The 18,922-nt window shown below is 45.9% G+C and overlaps 1 protein-coding gene across 4 annotated transcripts in view; it reads left to right on the top strand.

Moving 5' to 3' along the window:
* The window catches only part of TMC5 (transmembrane channel like 5), a 40,798-nt gene that overhangs the window by 6,510 nt on the left and 15,366 nt on the right, over positions 1-18,922 (top strand). For 2 of the 4 annotated variants that reach the window (XM_030847135.2, XM_030847133.2), the window contains exons 4-10: positions 4,167-4,266; positions 6,405-6,492; positions 6,939-7,187; positions 9,356-9,507; positions 11,190-11,334; positions 12,225-12,380; positions 14,911-15,062. In XM_030847135.2, coding sequence (XP_030702995.2) covers positions 4,167-4,266; positions 6,405-6,492; positions 6,939-7,187; positions 9,356-9,507; positions 11,190-11,334; positions 12,225-12,380; positions 14,911-15,062 — 1,042 coding nt within the window. Of the gene's footprint in view, positions 1-2,290; positions 2,601-4,166; positions 4,267-6,404; positions 6,493-6,938; positions 7,188-9,355; positions 9,508-11,189; positions 11,335-12,224; positions 12,381-14,910; positions 15,063-18,922 lie in introns of those variants that run through there. The other 2 variants (XM_030847137.2, XM_030847134.2) reach the window with 2 other exon arrangements.

The raw sequence follows: 18,922 nt of genomic DNA, 5'->3' as shown, positions 1-18,922 counted from the left end.
GCTGCGTTGGGTCTTCGCTGCTGTGCGCGGGCCTTCTCTAGTTGCGGAGAGCGGGGGCTACTCCTCGTTGCAGTGTGCGGGCTTCTCATTGCAGTGGCCTCTCTTGCTGCTCTAGGCATGCAGGCTTCAGTAGCTGTGGCACGTGGGCTTCAGAGTTGTGGCACGTGAGCTTCAGAGTTGTGGCTCGCAGGCTCTAGAGCACAGGTTCAGTAGTTGTGGCGCACGGGCTTAGTTGCTCCGCGACACGTGGGATCTTCCCGGACCAGGGCTCGAACCCATGTCCCCTGCATTGGCAGGCAGATTCTTAACCACTGCGCCACCAGGGAAGCCCGGGTTTTCTTTTACACACACAGTTTTTTCTCTTTTGGATATCAGGGTGTCTTCACTAGGACTCTTCTGGTTGCAAGTGACAGAAACCCAACCCACCCAGGCCCAAGGCTTGTGTGGTGGGGAGGATATGGAGAAACAAAGAATTGAAGGTAGAATTACCTTCCAGCACCTAGGACAGTGCCTGGCACATAGTAGGTGCTCAGAGATATTTGTTGTATGAGTCACAGGAACCAGGGCCTGAGTCTGAAGCCAGGGGCTCGGGGCCACCTGGATTCTTTTTCTCCATCTATTTCGCATCTTTGCTTGATGCAGCTTCTCTTTAAGCTTCACCTCATACACCTCAACCAGTCAGGCTTTCCCTGCAGGCCAGGGAGCGTGACAGCAGCAGCCCTAGACACACACACAGCTCAGCAATGTCATGGAAAGTCTTCCTTTCTCTCTAGGCCTGTGAGTCAGTGCTGAGGAGACTCTCTCCAGCCCCATTTGGGACACATACCTACACATGAACCAATCATTTTTTACATAGGAAAGAAGGCTGGGTCACATGTCCATCCCGTGCCTAATACCCTAATACATGTGCTGGTGAGGTGGCAGTGCCTTGAGCCAAATTTTTCTGAATAATCATAGAATTATGATGACAGTGGAGGGTAGGAGTAATCAGATTGGAGAAGGCTTTTTTTTTTTTTTTGGAGAAGGCTTTGAGATCAGTTAGGAAGCGCTATAAGGATCACTGTGTGCTGTGGTGAAGGTCTGAGCAGAGGCAGGCTGAGAAATAAAAAAGCATTAGAGGAGAGAGGCCAGGGAATACTGGAAGTTAAAGGCAAACCTGTGAAAAACGAGGAATAAACCGAAGACGTCCTCTAAGTAACAACGCAAGTTGCGGGGCCCCATGACTTAAAGCCATCCCTCACCTTCTGACCCCCTAAGGTGGATGATATCCTGTAGCCTAATTCTCTAAGAGCCTTCTCAAGGAGGCCTGTATCTTTCAAGGGGTAGGTGTTGCTACTTGGGAGAGAAAACCATGGGGATATAAACAGTCATGCTCTCCATTTGGTTCCCACGAGAGCAGGGAATGGCTTTAACTACTGGGGAAAAAGAAATGCTTTTAAACCTCCTAAGATGCTCTCTCTGGCCAGCATGAAGTTTAGGGCCTCTGGGTGGAGTGCCCAGGAGGCAGAGAGAAGTAAAGAAGTAGAGGACCCAGAGATGAACCTGGCTTTCTGCACCATTTTGCTTTGCACCAGTTCTGATTCTCAAATCATTTATAATTAATCGGTGGACAGTCTCCTGATAGAGTGTCACTTTGATGTATCATGCCCACATCTAGGAAGTGCCTGGCACCTAGCAGGTACTCATAAACATTCATTCATTTATGAATGAATGAATGAGTGATACCTCAGCATCTTGTTACAGGAGAGGACCAGGGTGAAGTGATTAAAAGGCCCTGCTTTGGGACCAGACAGACCTGGGTTTGATCCCTAGCTCTGCTACTTGCTGGTTTTGTGACCTTAGGCAAATTACCTTTTGGGGCCTCAGTTTTCTTATAAAATGGGGTTTATTATAGTATTTATTTTGTAGGGTGATTGTGGAAATTAAATAATATACTCTAGGGCTTCCCTGGTGGCGCGGTGGTTGAGAGTCCACCTGCCAATGCAGGGGACACGGGTTCGTGCCCCGGTCCGGGAAGATCCCACATGCCGCGGAGCGGCTGGGCCCGTGAGCCATGGCCGCTGAGCCTGTGTGTCCGTGTCCGGAGCCTGTGCTCCGCAACGGGAGAGGCCACAACAGTGAGAGGCCCGCGTACCGCAAAAACAAACAAACAAAACCTGTGAATGGGGGGGGAGGCTCTCTGTGGTTGTCATCACTTTTCCTGGAGGTTCCTCACAATGCCAGTGTGACTGCTGTAGGAGGTCTTGGGAAGCCCACCCTGGTGGAGAGTAAGGCTTGGAGGAAGCCAGAGATGCTGTCTAGTGACCAAGTGAATGAAATCATCGTTGAGGTTGAGAATGTCCCATCTGGGGTCCAAAGCCATCGATCTTCAAGTCAGATTGTTCCAGAAAAGACACTGGCGAACTCAAGCTTTAGTTTGGTCTCCTCCATTTCTGACATTGATGTGACAGACTCTCAGATTTTCAGCAATTGGAATGACAAAAAGGGCAAGCAGTTCTTACGGTTTTCAACACCTGTGAATGAGTCGTTTTCCCAGACCCTTCATAGCTCAGAAAGCACAGGCTTAGACACCCCTTGTACTTCACATGAGAACATCCAAGGTAGTGAGGCCCTGGGGCAGAGGAGTTAGAACGGGAACGGCACCTTCCAAGTTGCCGGCAGGGTTTTGGTTTTAAGACTTCGAGGAGGGTGAAGGTTTGGTGGGTGACCTGAGGATGCTCGAGACCGCGGAAGGGGTCATTTTGAGAACGTCTGATACCCAAGAAGGAGTTTACCTTGATCAAGCTCGTTTCATGTGCCCAGTGTTCTGCCTTTTTGTTATCCATCGAGTTCAGTTTTATCTACTTGCCACGCTCCACACCCGTGAGGCAGGCATGCCTGTCGTTTCCATTTGCTTGATGAGGACCCTGAGGCTCAGGGAAGTCCAATGATGTGGCAGATCTGGGATCACATGCAGGTCTGCCTGACTCCCAAGCCTGACACCTTAAGCACCGTCCTGTCCTGCGTTGGTCCCATCGCTCTCCACTCTGGATTTGGCAACAAGGGGTGCCTCTTTTGTCAAGTCCGCCGTGAAACCGGGTTTTTTCCTCTTCCCTCCTTCGCCTTTCTTCCTGTCTGTCTACTCCCACTTCCCTCTCAGGAGACACTCAAATTCCTCGTCTTCAGCCGAGTGATTTGGTGGCCCTCTTCTGGGCACTCTCCCTCCACCTCAGCTATGTCACTGAAATGAGGAGTTCCGAGCAGCTCCCTAATAGGGCCAGGAGCCAGCCCGCTCCCGGCCACCGCCCCAGCGGGCCCCCAGCTGCCCCTCCACTGCTACTGGAGGGGGGGGCAGCCGTGCCAGGCGTCACACGTGGACACAACACCACCCAGAGCGAGAAGGGTCTGCCTTTTCCATGTTTTTTGAGCCTTGCTTTTTTGAGAGGGAAGAAACCTTTTCCAAGAAACTCCTCAGCAGACCACCCCTCACAGAACATTGGCCAACGTGTCACATGCCTGGGCCTGAACAGGTCACCTGCAAGGGGGCTGGGACCATCAAGATAGGCTTGGATTCACTGGGATCTGTCTCCCGTGCCTGGAGATGGGTCCCACCCTGCAGAAGCCCAGGGCCGTGGGAGAGAGGGCCGTAGATTTCTGAACCAGATCGGGATTCCGTCAAAAAGGAGAGCTGACTGCGGGATAGATGACCAACAATATTTGCCACGCTGACGCAAAGTGGGAATTTGAGTTCTTGGGAGAGGAGGGGGGAGTCCTCATCTTCCAGCGGATGGAGGAACACAAGACAACGGCCCAGAAAAGTCAAGAAGATGCTTGGGCCTGGAGTGCAGGGGGCAAGAGGAAGCCATGCGGGAAATTACAGAGGGAGGAGAGCCAGGCCGACTGAACATGCTGGGTCTCATCAGCTTTGCTGAGTGTTCCTTGTCATGGGAAAAAGGAAAGCACTGAATTAGAATTGCGTGCAAACTATCATATGCTTTGGCTTCGAGATTTCACACGTGTACGTGTTGTCTTCTTGTTTTTATTTGTGACTTTGGGGATCACTGAGTACATATATTCTTCTTTCTTTGTGATCTTATAAAAACATGCTCTATCTTCAGCACCATATTTTCAAATGCTATTATTCTGTTAAAGGAGAAAAAAATTAAACTCCATTTTTTTTCCTGCAGGACAAAAGTTAATCGCATCTCTGATACCCATGACATTTAGAGACAGAATTAAAGCCATCAGGAATCAACCAAGGACCATGGAAGAGAAAAGGAACCTTAGGTATGGACAAAAAGCTTTTCTTCTTGCCCAGATTTCATGGAAACCTCAATCTTCTACTTTTGTCCCATGTTGGAAAGATAAGAAATAAATAAATGCAAGAGAAGAGACAATCTCCCTACCGAAGAATTCCACACAGTCTGTGTTGCTTGCCTGGAGTGTGGGCTGTGCTTAGTGACCTTCTTCCTGAGAGCAGAGCATGCAAAGGGGGAAGTAGCTTCCCAGGGGTGAAGTCAGGCTAATACTGCCAGGTGGTCAAGGTTAACATTCCCAGGGAAAGTCATGTGACCAGAAGGAGTTCCCCTCTGTGGTACTCTCTCCTAAAACCAGCAACCCTAGTCTAACCAGACAAAATAATCAGGCAAACCCCAATCGAGGGACATTCTTCAAAGTACCTAAGGAGTATTCCTCAAAACTGTCAAGGTCATCAAAAAGAAGGGAAGTCTGAGAAATGGTCACAGGCTGAAGTGTTCTGAAGAGACATGACAATTAATGCAATGTGGTTTCCTGCATGGGTCCTGGAAATGGCACCTGTGAAAAAACTAGTAAAATCGGAATAGTCTGGAGTTCAGGTAAAAGTTAGACACCAGTGTTGGTTTCTTAGTTGTGACAGACCTACCATGGAAATGTAAGATATTAAAGGGGGGAAATGGTGAGTAGTAGATGGGAATTTTCTGTTCTCTTTTTGTAACTTCTCTGTAAATCTCAAACTACTGTTTAAAAAAAAAAAAGGTGGGGGGGTGGTGAGGGGAGGGAGCTCCCTGGTGGTCCAGTGGTTAGGACTCGGGTGGTTTCACTGTTTCGACCCAGGTTCAGTCCCTGGTCAGGGAGCTAAGATCCTGCAAGCCACAAGGCGCCGGGGTGGGGAAGCACAAAACCCAAACAAACAAAACCTCAGAAGCTTTCCAGGCCCAGGAATTCAAAAACAAGAGCGAGGGCTGTTTAAGCCTTCAGCCCTTCTTACATTTTCCATTCCTCAGCCTTTTTCTTTTTCTTTTTGCCATTTGTAGCGTTTAGCAGAGACTAGTAGAGTGGATGCAACTGCTAATAAATGATTCAATGATGCAATTGTTCTGAGGTTCCGAGTCTGGCAGGGGAGATAGATTGGTCAACAAGTAACTTACAAATGACAGAAAGAAAATCAGGCCAAATCAAGGTGGAAGGAGTTTGCAGGGGGAGGATTAGAAGGAGAGAGATAGTTCCCTTGGGCAAAGCAGGGGGCATCTGTGAGCTGAGCCTTGGAAGATGGTGATGTGGTGATGGACCGCTGGGGTGGACAAAAGAGAGCCAGGAAGGGGGCAGAGCAAAGGAGATGCCCTGAGTTCATGGAGAAGTAAAGAGAAAACTGAGGCTGGATCTTTTTGAAAACACTCTTCCGTTTCAAACTCTGCATGGCCTCCTCCGTCACAGAGCGCGGGCCTTGTATGGCCCGAAAGACTTTACAGCAGGATTTTCAACCTGACATTTGGGTCTGGATCATTCTCTGCTGTGGGAGGCTGTCCTGTTCACTGTAGGGTGTATAGCAGCATCCCTAGTCTCTACCCACTAGATGTCAGTGCCCCCTCCCTACCCCCAATCTGACAACCCCAAAAGTCTCCAGACTTACCCAAATGTCCCTTGGGGGCAAAATCTCCTAGGTTGAGAACCACTGACTTATAGGACCTCACCCACCTACCTACGGTTATCACTCACACCCTTCCCCCTTCCCCCACTCATTCCATTCCAACTGTCCTGGACTCCTTGGGGCTTTGCACTGGCTGTTCCCTATATTCAGACACTCCCTTATCCATAGACTAACCCCTCTTCTCCTTCAAGACTTGGCGCAAACACTTTGTACTATTCAAATTGTACCACGGTCTTCACCTCAGCATTTCCCACCTCCTTACTCTGTTTTTCGATTTTCTTTCCCATAGTACAACTCACCTTCTATTATCCTATATCATTTACCCACTCTATTTCTATATTTATTGTTTATTTTCTTTCTCTTCCAACCAAGATGTCTGCTCCATGAGCTGGGGAAATCCGTCTCTACCTCACCCCCTGGGACCATGCCTGGCACATCTCAGGCGCTCAGGAAATATTTGGGGAATGAATGCAAAACAACGTTGATGTCTCTCACTTTCTTCTGCTCTTTCCCACAGGAAAATGGTTGACAAAGAGAAAAGTAAGCAGCCCCGTCGTATCCTGGAGTTCAACGGCTGTGCTCAGTGTCTGAATTCCATTTCATTGGTAAATCGGTCTTTACCGCGGTCTGTAAATGGGCACAGAGTAGGGTGAAACCAGGGAGGTGGGAGAGTAAGGATGAGAAGGGACCCACAGGGAGGAGGAGCCAAAGTTCACGGTTGTTTCCTTGAAAGACGTAGAAACTGGGTCAGTCTGGGTGTGGGGAAAACAGGCAGGCATGGGAAGGCCTAAGAGGTTGCTGAGTTACCTGGGCAACTTAGCCACTGTGAGTGTCACCCTCACTAGCAAACCTGGGAAGGTAATAAATAATAGCACTCACCTTAGGGGGTGGTCCTGCGGATTAAATGAGATACCGTTTGCAAACGCGTCGAGCGTGGCACCTGGCATATCCTGCCGCTCTAGAAACAGTGGCCATTGTCTCTATTATGGAGCCTGCCCAGTAGATATTTGTTGAGGGACGGTCCAGCCGCGCACGTTGTGTCTACCCGCAGGCACACCGGAGATCCAAGAACAGTCTGTCGGAACTGTTCAATTCCATCAGCCTGTGGCAGAAGACGCTCAAGGTCATCGGAGGCAAGTTCGGCACCAGCGTCCTCTCCTATTTCAACTTTCTGAGGTGGCTTTTGAAATTCAACATTTTCTTGTTCATTGTGACCTTCAGCTTCATCATAATCCCTCAGTTAACCATGGCCGAGAAGAACCACCTCCAATTCACTGGACTGGAATTTTTAACTGGGGCTGTAAGTGCACCATCCCCTGCCCAGAGTTCACACCTTGGAGACGCAGGCACAGGTCTGCCCGTCACCCTTCCAGGCCTCTCATTTTACCTGGGAGTCAACTGATGGGGAAAGAGCGTGTTTAAAATGATTTCTTTTTTTCCGCCAAAGTAACATATACACAGCCTAGTAGAATTTCTGTCTCCTGAGGTGAACATGTTAACAGTTTTTGTTGTCCAGAATCCTCTTCTCTGCACACAAATGGACACATTGTGCATGGACATACACATCTTTTTTTTTTAACAAAAGATGAATTATTCCTATAGACTGCCTACGACTTGCTTTCTTCCACCTAATATGTGGTGGACATCTCATATTGATGTTCACAGACCTACCTTTTCTTTCTTTTTTTTCTTTCTACAAAATATAGTCCTCCTTAAAAAAAAAAATTCCTAGTACAGAAGAGAGCAAACTAAGAGAAAGTCTATCTTATCCTCCTTCTTTTGTCTAACTCTCCAGTTTGGAGTGTACCTCTGTCCACCATTTTTCTTTCTATACAGTCATAGATACATAGGTAGATAGATAGTTAAACTTTTTTTTTAAATAAAAGAAGATGAGATACTACAAATCTTGCTTTGCAACTTTTTTTTTTTTTGCGTTACTATGAATCTTGAGCATGGATATACATCCGTATTATTCTTTTTATTAACAACCACGGTATATCTACCCAGCTGCCTACTGAAGCACATAGCCCCTGCCTTGTGAGTTTACCTTCTAGAAGCGATTTCTGCCACTGAGATTCTGTGGATAGACAAACTACAGCCCAAGAACCAAATCTGTATAGCCTGCAAAATAAGATTGGTTTCCATGTTTTTAAATGGTTGGAAAAAAATGAAAAGAAAGATAACATTTTGTGAAACATAAAATTTATATGAAATTCAAATTTCGGTGTCTTTTCGGCTAAGTTCTTTTGGAACACAGCCACAACCATTTGTTTCCGTGTCTGTGCTGCTTTCCTGCTACAATAGCAGAGGTGAGCAGTTATGGGCTGGCCAAGCCCAGGATATTTACTATCTAGCTCTTTACAGAAAGAGTTTGCCTACTCTTGTAGTAGAGCATTCACAGTAAGGTTCCTCCATTCGTCTTTCTTTTTTCTTTTTCTATTAAAATTTTTTTTCCTTGGGATAGACACATTCAAATGGAATTATTGTGTCAATTTATCCTTCACTTTTTCCTCATTATTGTGTATATTTGTATATATGAAACATTTTATTATGAAAAATTTCAAACATACAGGAAAATAAAGAGTAGTAAAATAAACACCCAAAGACCCATTACGTAGATTTTAAATTGCTACCATTCTCCCAAATTTGTTTTTTGAAGTATTTTACAGTAAATCACAGACATCAGCTGAATTTCTTCAACATGCATCTCTGGACAATAAGGACATTTTCCTGCAGGCATATACATTATCACACCTAGCAATATTAAAAGTTAATATCATCTAAAATCCAGACCATATTCATATTTTCCCAGTTGTCCCCCAAATGTCTTTCATAGCTTTTTGTTCAGGCCAGGATCCAAGCAAAGACCACACTCTCTTTGCGTTCAGTAGTTTTTCTCTGAAGTCTTTATTAATCTAGAATGATATCCTCAGTCCCTTCCTCCTTTTTTCTTGACATGGGCTTATTGCAGAAACCAGACCAGTTGTCATGCAGATTCCAATGTTCTACCTTCTGCAATTGTCAAATTGTTTCCTCCGGGTCTCTCTAATTTGTTCCTCTAATTTATACAGACTCCTTATTTCTTGTAAATTGAAATTTAGACCTAAAGGCTTGATTTGTTTCGTTTTAAACCTGTTTGACCATAATACTAGTTAGAGGACAGAGGCACATAATGGCTGGCTGGCCTGCTTTTAATCATGCTTGGCTTGGTCACTGGGTCTGGGTGGTGATCGCTGGGTCCCTCCATTGTAAAGTTATGTTGGTTTGAGATTCCTTTCCACCTCTGAGAGCCTAGTGATAAGACGTCTAGGTTCTCAGTGGCCTTGGGTGCCTCTTTCCTGGCAAACAAAATGTCTACACTGACCAGTGCAGGCTTCTTGCCTATGGAAGAGGTCAACTGTGCAGACCATAGTCATTCATTGTTTTCTCAAGAGATCCACCTGACCTGTGGTTTATTGTCCCTTTCAGGGTTATTTTAGGGACACAGTGATGTACTACGGCTTTTACACCAATACTGAAAACCAGCATGGGAGTAGTGGGACCTCCTACAACATGCAGTTGGCCTACATCTTCACAGTCGGAGCATGCTTGGTTGTCTGCTTTTTCAGTTTGCTCTTCAGGTATAGAATGTCTGCATTTTCTGATTCTAATCTGTTTTTAGATTTAGGCAAAATTCAAGAGACTCAAAAGTTACTGGAGAAACAGTTTCTCTGAAATTTCAACTTTCTATTGCTGTCTTATCATTCCTTGTCCTAGAACATAAAGTATAAGTTGGGATAGAGGAAGAGAAGTTTTCATGTGCTTTTAAAGAAATTGGTAAGTCTGAAAATAAGGATGGAATGACTCAAGTAGTTTTGACTGACCGTTGTCAACTGACAATTGTCAAAGAGGAGGTACAGATGTTCAATCTGTTAAACCTATTGTTTACTAGGTCTTTGAAACAAAGTACCACAGACCAGGGGGCTTAAACAACAAAAATTTTTCTTCTCAAATTCTGGAGGCTAGACGTCCAAGTTCAAGGTGTCAGCAGGGTTGGTTTCTCCTGGGCCTCTCTCCTTGGCTTGCAGACAACTGCCTTCTCACTGTGTCCTCATGTGATCCGCCCTTGGTGCATATCTGAGTCCTAATATGCCCTTCTTATAAGGGCACTAGCCATACTGGATTAGGGCTCACCTAAATGATCTCACTTTAACTTAATTACCTCTGTAAAGACCCTATCTCCAAATACAGTCAATTTCTCAGGTACTAGGGGTTAGTACGTCAACATATTAATTTTTAGAGGATACAATTCATCCCATAACAACCTCACTGCCAGCACGATAATCCAAAATAAAATAAGATTGTTTTTGTCCTATCAAACTAGGAAATGTTTCTGTTTCTTAAGCTGTTAGTACTCAGTGGTGGCAAATTTTGGAAAGGTAGTGTCCATTTTACTCAGTATTTTTTACATGCCAGGCTTAGTGCTAAGTGCTTCCTGGGCCAGATTTCACTGAATCTTACTGACATCTCCATGATAATAACAGCTGCCTTTATCGTGTGCGTACTGCCCTGAGGGTTACATTGACTTGTGGTGGGCTGAATAATGCTCCCCCTTTCAAAGATGCCCATGTCCTAATCCCCAGAACCTGTGAATATGTTACCTTATCTGGCAAAAGGGCATTTTGATTGATGAAATTAAGGATCTTAAAATGGGCTAATGTAATCCCAAAGTCCTTGAAAGTGGGAGGCAGGAGGGTCAAAGTCAGAGAGAAAGTGGAATATGCTACTCTTCTGGCTTTGAAGATGAAGGCGCCACAAGCCAGGGAATGTAGGCAGCCTCTAGATGCTGGGAAAAGGCAGGGAAACATATTCTCCCTTAAAGTGTCCAGAAGGAATACAACTCTGCCAATACCTTGATTTTAGACCCATTTTCTGATTTCTGACCTCCAGTAAGAATAAATAAGTGCTGTTTGAAGCCAGTAAGTTTGGGGCAATTTGTTATAGCAGAAACTAATACAAACCCCATAATAACTCTGTGAGGTGTGAACTATTATTCTCCCCATTATATGGAGGTGGAAGCTGAGGGTCAGAACAGTTAAAATGACAAAATCCCCCAGTTGGCAATCTAGGATTACAAAGTCAGATCCCAAAGCCAGCGCTCCTGACTACTCTGTTTGCTGTTGCCCTGCTCCAGAAGAACCTGGGGCTAACTCTTCCATGTTGCCTTTCACCACTAATGATGGGACTCTTCTTTGCTATACTCCCTGCACCCCCAATGCCTGTCCTAATAACCTCTGGGTATTTTGGTTCCTGCCTTCCCTAGCATGGCCAGGTATTTCCGGAACAACTTCATTAACCCACACATTTACTCCAGAGGGATTGCTAAACTCATCTTTTGCTGGGATTTCACTGTCACTCATAAGAGCGCTGTGAAGCTGAAACAGAAGAATCTAAGCACTGAGATAAGGGTAAGGCAAGCTAGCTTTACACCCCTTCCCATGGCCAGTCATCTTTCCTCCTTCAATATGTCTGTAACTTTTCTTAAAGTACTAATGAATTATTTTTTATTCTCCATGATATTGGCAAAAAACCCCTAAAACTATTTTAAATGCCCAGGGCTGGTGACGGTGTAGGGAAATGGACATTTTCACACAACGTGGTGTCTTTGTTATTGATATAAGCTTGCGGGAGGGCAGTTTAACAATTTATAACAAAGGTCTAAATGTAAATACTTCTCGACCTCCCAGTTCCGGGTTTAAAGTTTTATCCAGTGGTTTTCAACTCGGAGTGGTTTTGCCCTGGGGACACATGGCAATGTCTGGAGGCTCTTTTGGTTGTCGCAGCCAGGGAGTGTGTACTCCCGGCACCTCGTGAGTAGAGGCCAGGGACGCTGCTCAACATTCTGCAGTGCACAGGACAGGCTCCCTGTCACAGAATTATCAAACTCTGAATGACAATAGCGCTAAGGTGGACAAACCCTGGTCCATAGAAAAAAATATCAAAAAAAAAAAGAGCAAGCAGAATTCATAAACGAAGGGGCTTTGGCAAGAGGGTTCCCTGGTGCAGACACACAGCCTTATTCTTCAAGGAGGTTCTGTGGCCTCAATGTATTTTCCCAAGATCATGGTCCCAATCTCTGTTTCTCTGAGATGGAAAATGTATTTAATGAAGGGATGGGGGTCTTGCCCATTCGAGATTTTCCCACAGGTCTCCTAATCCAAGTTCCTTGTGCACTTACCCCCTCTTTCCTGTGGATCTGGGGTGGATTTGTGTCACTAGAGGCAGCAAGACCTGGGGGGGAATCTTTGCTGACAGTGGAGGGGGTCTGCGGGTGAACTTGACGTCCTTGTGTTTACAGGAGAACCTGTCAGAAATCCGTCAGGAGAATGTCAAGTTAACACTCAATCAGCAGTTGATTCGCTTCTCTGCCCACCTGGCAGCCTGGGTTGTCTCTACTGGAGTGACCATTGCCTGCTGTGTAGCCGTTTATTACCTGGCTGAGAAGAACACAGAGGTAACCAGAGAGGCAGGAACTCCAGGGTCCAGAGCACAGAGAAGCGGGTGAAGGGATGGGATGCAGGAGGGGGAGGGGAGGGGAGAGCCCACCACTCAAACTGGGGTCGTGGCCAGCAGCATCCGCACCAGCGGGAAGTTTGCTAAAAAATGCAGAATCCTGGGTCCCTCCCTTGACCCATGATCTGCATCACAAGAACATCCCCAGGTGACGTGTGTGCACACCTCAGAGTGGGAAGCTGGGCTAGTGGAGAGATGGGAACTTTGGCCGCAGGTCTGGGGTCAGGTTCTGGTTTCCTCCTTTATTATTATATCCCTAATGTCTCTCATAGCCCCTGGCACCGAGTAGACACTCAATAAGTATTGTGAACCGACAAAATCTGGCAAGTGATTTACTCTTTCTAAGCCCCGGATTCCTTACCTGTAAACTGGGAATCCCTGCTGTGCAGGTGTGTGGTCAGAACCAGAGAAAAGTTACGGGGAGAGTCTCCTTAGTGCCTGGTACCCTGGGTGATTGAAGGAATGTTAGCTTTTTCTTTTTCTTTTTTTTTTTTTTAATGATATGAACTCTGAGACTAATTGGCTGGGTGGACAAAGTACTGTTTTTCTGTAGATTTCAGTCTTCTGGGAAATGGGGCTAATTTTAGCCCATTTTGCCCACCCCTAGAATTGTGGTGCAGGTTGGTCTGATTGTGTCACTTTCTTTAATGGCTTCCCATTACTCTAAATATAAAATCTATCCTCCGTGGCATGATTGATAGATCTTTTGTGATGTGACCCCTGCCCACATCTCTAGCCTCAACACCTCACAGCCACCCATATCTCACACCAGCAACACTAAATGGTGTGTCCAGAGTTCCCTGAACACACCATGTTTTTCCTCATCTCTGGATGGGAAACATTCATCCTGCACTGCCCTCCCCCACTTCCCTTCATCTGGCAAACTCCTCCTTTTCTTCCTCTCGACCTCAGCGTGAGTGACACTTCCTCCAGGAAGTCTTTTCTCAGCATCACTACCTTTACTAGATTGAGTTAGGTGTGCCTGACTCTGCAGTCTTTCCCTGTGCGCTGGTCACATGCAGCATCGAAAATGCTTGTTTATGCAACTGTCTCTTCAAAAGAATAGCCAGGCACCTGGCCCGATACCTGGTACATAGTAGGTGCTCAACCCAATGGATGAAAAACCGAAGGAGGCAGCAGGAAAATGGGTGTGAGATTATATAAACCTAAGGCTTTGTCATCAACCATATTAAGGATTGCTCTGAAAGAGACAAAAGTGAATCACAGTCCTGTGGGTCTGGCACTGCCTACCTAGGGTGGAAGCTGTGACAGGGCAGTTGTAGGTATAAAGGAGACTTCTGAGTTTCTCCTTGACCTGGAAGGTTTGCTTCACACTCACCTGAAGTGAAGGAGGGCATCTAAGGAGGAGAGGAGGTAGAAGTGGAATCATTCCCATTGTTTGAACATCTTCCTGTGCCAGGCAGGATCAACCCTCTGCACAACTCCAGGAGTCGCATTCACTGGCAGCTACAGTTTCTCACGAATGGTGCCCCCAGCTGTGTCGTTTAGCAGCCCTGCGGCTAGACGTTCCCTTATTTGGTCTCACTTAATTCTTACAGTGTCTCTATGGGTTACGTGATAATCTCCCTATCATGCAGACTGGCACAGAGGCTCAGAGAAGCTATGCATCTGGTTCGAAACCTTGCAGCTTATAAGCATGGGGAGGGGGCAGCATTTGACCCTAGGTTACTCTGGCTCCAAAGATACTGCCAGAATTACGTGTGGTGCTTTCAAAACCATCCAGAGGTAGATAGAGGCAGAGTCAGGCCTGGGGGTGGGGAATGGGAAACTGTCAGACATCAAATAAATCCACTGGAATCCCTTACCCCAAGGGCGTCTGGCAGAGGGGCAGCCCAGGCTTCCCTCCAGCCAAACACCTGAAGGCAGGGGCGCCCCTCTGACCCTCGTACAAATGTGCAGCAGGTGCTAGCAGAGGCTCCCCTTGCCCCTAATTCAGCATCTGAGGACAGGCGAAGCCGAGTGAAATGAACAAGGGCATGCAGGAGAGGGGAGGAGAAATTCCCTTGTGTGGTAGCTTCAGTGACTCAAGCTTTTGCTCCAAAGGCCAGGAGCACATTCTCATTCTTCCAAACCTCTTGGTAAGGAAAGTAAAGTCACAGAATGGCTGTTGGAGCTCAGGTCCCTGAGTCTGATAGACCAGGGTTCGAATCTGCCACTTCCTAGCTGGGTGACCCTGGGCAAGTATCTTCACCTCTCTGAGCCTCAGGTTGTCCATCAGTTAAGTCTATTAACACCCACCTGCTGGGCTGTAGTGGGAATTAAAGCATCATGTGGGTAATTCTCGGCCCAGGGTAAGTGCTGGATAAATGGTACCATAATAGCTAACCTCAGAGGATCTACTTCTGCGGTTTTCCCATCGTGACGATGGGAGTGGGAGGGTCTTCTGAGTCAGGCAGAGAGGGGTCCAGTGTACAGTTGGCATCTTGATTCTCTCCCTCCATCCCCTGTAGTTCCTGGCGAACGACAGGCCCCCCGGGGCGGTACTGTTACTGCCTTTCGTTGTGTCCTGCATCAACCTGGTCATGCCTCACTTCTACTCCATGTTCAGGCTGGTGGAGCGCTATGAGATGCCAAGGCACGAAGTCTACAGCCTCCTGATCCGGTAAGTGTGGCTATCACTCCCCACACCAGCTTCCATTTTTATGGAGGGAAATGGATGGAAGCTAGAAAGGGTTACACTCAAGTATCAAAGTTCTGTTTTCCAGAAAGAATTTCAAGAGTAAAGTGTGTTTTTATGGTATGGGTTAATAGCCATGAAGTCCAAAGGGCCCTGAGGAAATAGTTATTGAGTACATCTGCCTTTTGCTCAGAGTAATAGCTTATCTCTCCTAATTGCTCCCAGCCTGGGGATTAACATAGTTCTCAGTTATGAGATGTACAGATGGGCAGGTTGTGCACTGCACAAATGTTCTTGGCTAAGGCGTTGTGCGGGGACTGATATCATCCAGTGTTCCGATGAGTCAAACGGTGAGGCTGAGTACCCACCCACTGAATCATCCGGGAGGAACAGGTGCATTTTTGTAGTTCATCCACCCAAATGGAAGTGGAGGGGTTGCTTTTTGGCAATTCATTGGCTGGGAAGGGGTGGCTTGTTGTGATTCCCACAAAGGCACTGTATGTGCTAGAGGTGACCCCAGAGTTTTGATAAACAGAGTATAAAACTACCCAAATTGTGTCCTTATTGCTTCTTCCTGGCTAGTGCCCTGACCAGTTCCTGGTTACGGTGGTGTTTATAATGATAAGGCTGTACATGCAGACTGACTTTCCTTATTGATCAATTCCAGAGCCATTACCTTACCATGGCCTCTGAGATCTGGCTCCTGGCCAGCTCTCCAACTTCATTTTCTGCTTCCCCCCCTCCTTCCTCAGTGCCCCCAGCCTTACTCACCTTCTGATTGTTCACAAACATGCCAAACTGCCTACCCACCTCAGGACCTTTGTACTGGCCATTCCTTGCTCCTGGAATAGCATATCTATGCTTATGTCTATGTTTATAGTTTCTTCATACAGATCTTAAACATTTCTGTTACCCTTAAATTTGTAACAAGCATATTTTAACACACGCATACACATATATACACATACATGTTTTAGATCAGCAGTTAGCAAACTAAAGCCTGCAGGCCCAGCCTGCCTCCCATTTTCATAAATAAAGTCTTATTGGAGTGCAACCATGTCCACTATGGTTGCTTTCCTGCTACAACTGCAGAGTTGGGACACAGACTGTATGGCCTGCAAGGTCAAAAATATTTACTGTCTGGCCTTTCACAGAAAAAGTTGGCTGACTTCTAAGATTAATGTTTAGAGTTAATCTATATATGTATTATTCTCCTGAAGAAAAAAATCTGAGAAAGCCTTCACTTCTACCCACCCTACACGTCTAGGTGCCTCCTTTCAATGGTTAGAAACAATTGGGATTTTGCGTGTGTGGTTAAAGAAACCATTTTAGATGTACAATTCAGGGGCATAAAACAATTTTTTTGGACATACACATTGTTTGACTTGCTTCTTTGCTCACCAGTGTTTGTTAAATGTATCCTACTTACAACTTCCTCGTTTTACAACAGACGATAAGACATCATTTTAGAGTAGATATCAGGATGGTCCGCCTTCGAAGTACTTCCACGTTCCCACATGTCTTTTATTTTGCCTTTCTACTTGAATGTGGGTTTGAGTGGACCAAAGACTCTGTATTCTAACTACCTCTTCTGAGGTCTGCAGGTGTTGCTTTGAGGTTTTCTGACATCTGGCATGGTCAAACAATCACCCAGTTGCCCTTTCCAGACACTTCGTATCCGCTGTCTCTAAGCTCCGGGCATCCTCAGAACTACCACAAGCTCTGAGGAAGTCCTCTGCCAAATTTGTTCATATTTTTATTTCTGCTTTCTATTTTCCATAAATTCCTCTGTATTTCTGGTCTGTCCTTGGTGACGTGTTTTCCTCTCCTTTATGGGTCTTTTAGCTTTTAACTTTTCTATCATTTCAATGGAATTTGGATAGAGAGGTGGTAGGCAGGTATGCTCAGTGTGTCATTTTGATCTAATCCCTTTATCTAATTTGCATTTTTCTGATCCCAACAGAGATTCATTCTCTTTTAATATATATTAGCCCTACGTATTGCATCATAAAATATTTAAGATCTTCTCTACACGCAGAGAAAATGAGAAAGCTCAGAAATAGACAATCATTCTGACCTATGATAAGCTTCTCCTGGCTTAGAAGAGTGTGTTTTCTAGTTTAACCTGGAGTTATACTGCAGTAAATGTATATAAAGTTCTGACACCCATTCTGATGTGTGCGGTTTTCCCACATCACTAAGCCATTCTCCACTATCAGTTGGTGTCCTATAATTTAATTCAACTCTGATACTATCTACCTGGAGATAGCGTCAGATCCCACAAGGTAAGGGCTCAGTTCCACAAGACTGCCCCCACCCCTACTTCAGATGCCAGTCGCAAATCCATGTGGTCACCCGGGCTTCTGACCGACTAGCTAGAGATCGGAGGTTCCAACGAACTTCTCCTCAGGTTTGATTAGTTTGCTAGAGCGGTCCACATAATTCAGAGAAACACTTTACCTACTAGATTACTGCTTTATTATAAAACGATATAACTCAGGGACAGCCAGTTAGAAGAGATATGTAGGGCAAGGTTTGGGGAAGGGGTGCGGAGATTCCTTGCCCTCTCAGAGATTTCCACTCTCTCCAAATATTGTCCTGTCACCAATCCGGAAGCTCTCTGAACCGCCTCCTTTTGGGTTTTTATGGAGGCTTCATTACATAGACGTGATTGATTAAATGATTGGCCACTGGTGGTTGAACTCAGTCTCCAGCCCCTCTCCCCTCCCTGGAGTCTGAGATAGGCAAGCTGAGTTCAGAACTTCTAATCACAAGATTGGTTGTCATGGCAACCAGCCCCTAACCTTAATAGACCTCGGGGCTTCCCAACAGTCACTTCATTAATATAACAAAAGGCACCTTGATAGCTCTCCTCATTTAGAAAGTTCCAACGGCTTTAGGAGCTCAGTGCCAGAAAAGGGAAAGAAGACCAAACACATATTTCTTATTGTAAATCACAGTATCACTGTATACTAAGGTGTTAATCCAGTTGCTATTGAGGGTCTACTATAGACTAAGCACTGGGTAAGAGGTTTGGGATCTGGAGTTGAAAAGACAGATCCTGTCCCTTTCTTCACAATGTTGTCTAGCGCAATGGTTCTCTACTTTTAGCATGCACCAGAATTACCTGGAGGGATTGCTGGGCCCCAACCCCAGAGTTTCTGATTCAGCAGATCCGGGTTGGGGCCAGAAAGTGTGCCTTTCTAACAAGTTTACAGATGCTACTGCTGGTCTGGGGACCACACTTTGAGAATCACTGGTCTAGTGGTGCATGATTCTTGACACACCAAGGCTGAAGACTTCTTAAAACCAGAAGGTATTGATTTAGGCAAAGTGACTGGGTTTAAGACCTCAGGCTGTTCAATCAGAGGGTCCTCGGTTTGAACCTTTGCCATCCCCCTAAACAGTGTGATCTCATACAAGTTATTTCATCTCTCTGCGTTTCAGTTTCCTCATCGGTAAGATAGGCATAAAATACCACCTACCTGATGATAGAGTTGTAAAGATGAAGAGGGATGATTTGATAAAGTGCTTAGCACGTTTACTGTCCATGGTAGCACCTGATGAATAGTATGTGTATGTACTACTGTTACAGTGAGAAATGAAATCAGGCAGTTTGGAGATACCTAAAAGAAGGTGTATCAGTCAGAATAAATGAGGTGAAACTGTGGTAACAAATATCCCCCACCTCGAGCTCTCAGTGGTCTAGAATACAAATGTTTATTTCTTGTCCATGCTACATGCCCATCGTGGGTTGGCAGGGGATTTCTGCTCGTGTTAGTCACTCAGGGGTCCAGGCTGAGATTGCAGCAACCATCTCAAATACTTCTGATTGTCATTCCAGA

Source organism: Globicephala melas, chromosome 15 (assembly GCF_963455315.2).
Source record: "Globicephala melas chromosome 15, mGloMel1.2, whole genome shotgun sequence".
NCBI lineage: Eukaryota > Metazoa > Chordata > Mammalia > Artiodactyla > Delphinidae > Globicephala > Globicephala melas.
This window is presented reverse-complemented; position numbering and strand designations above follow the sequence as displayed.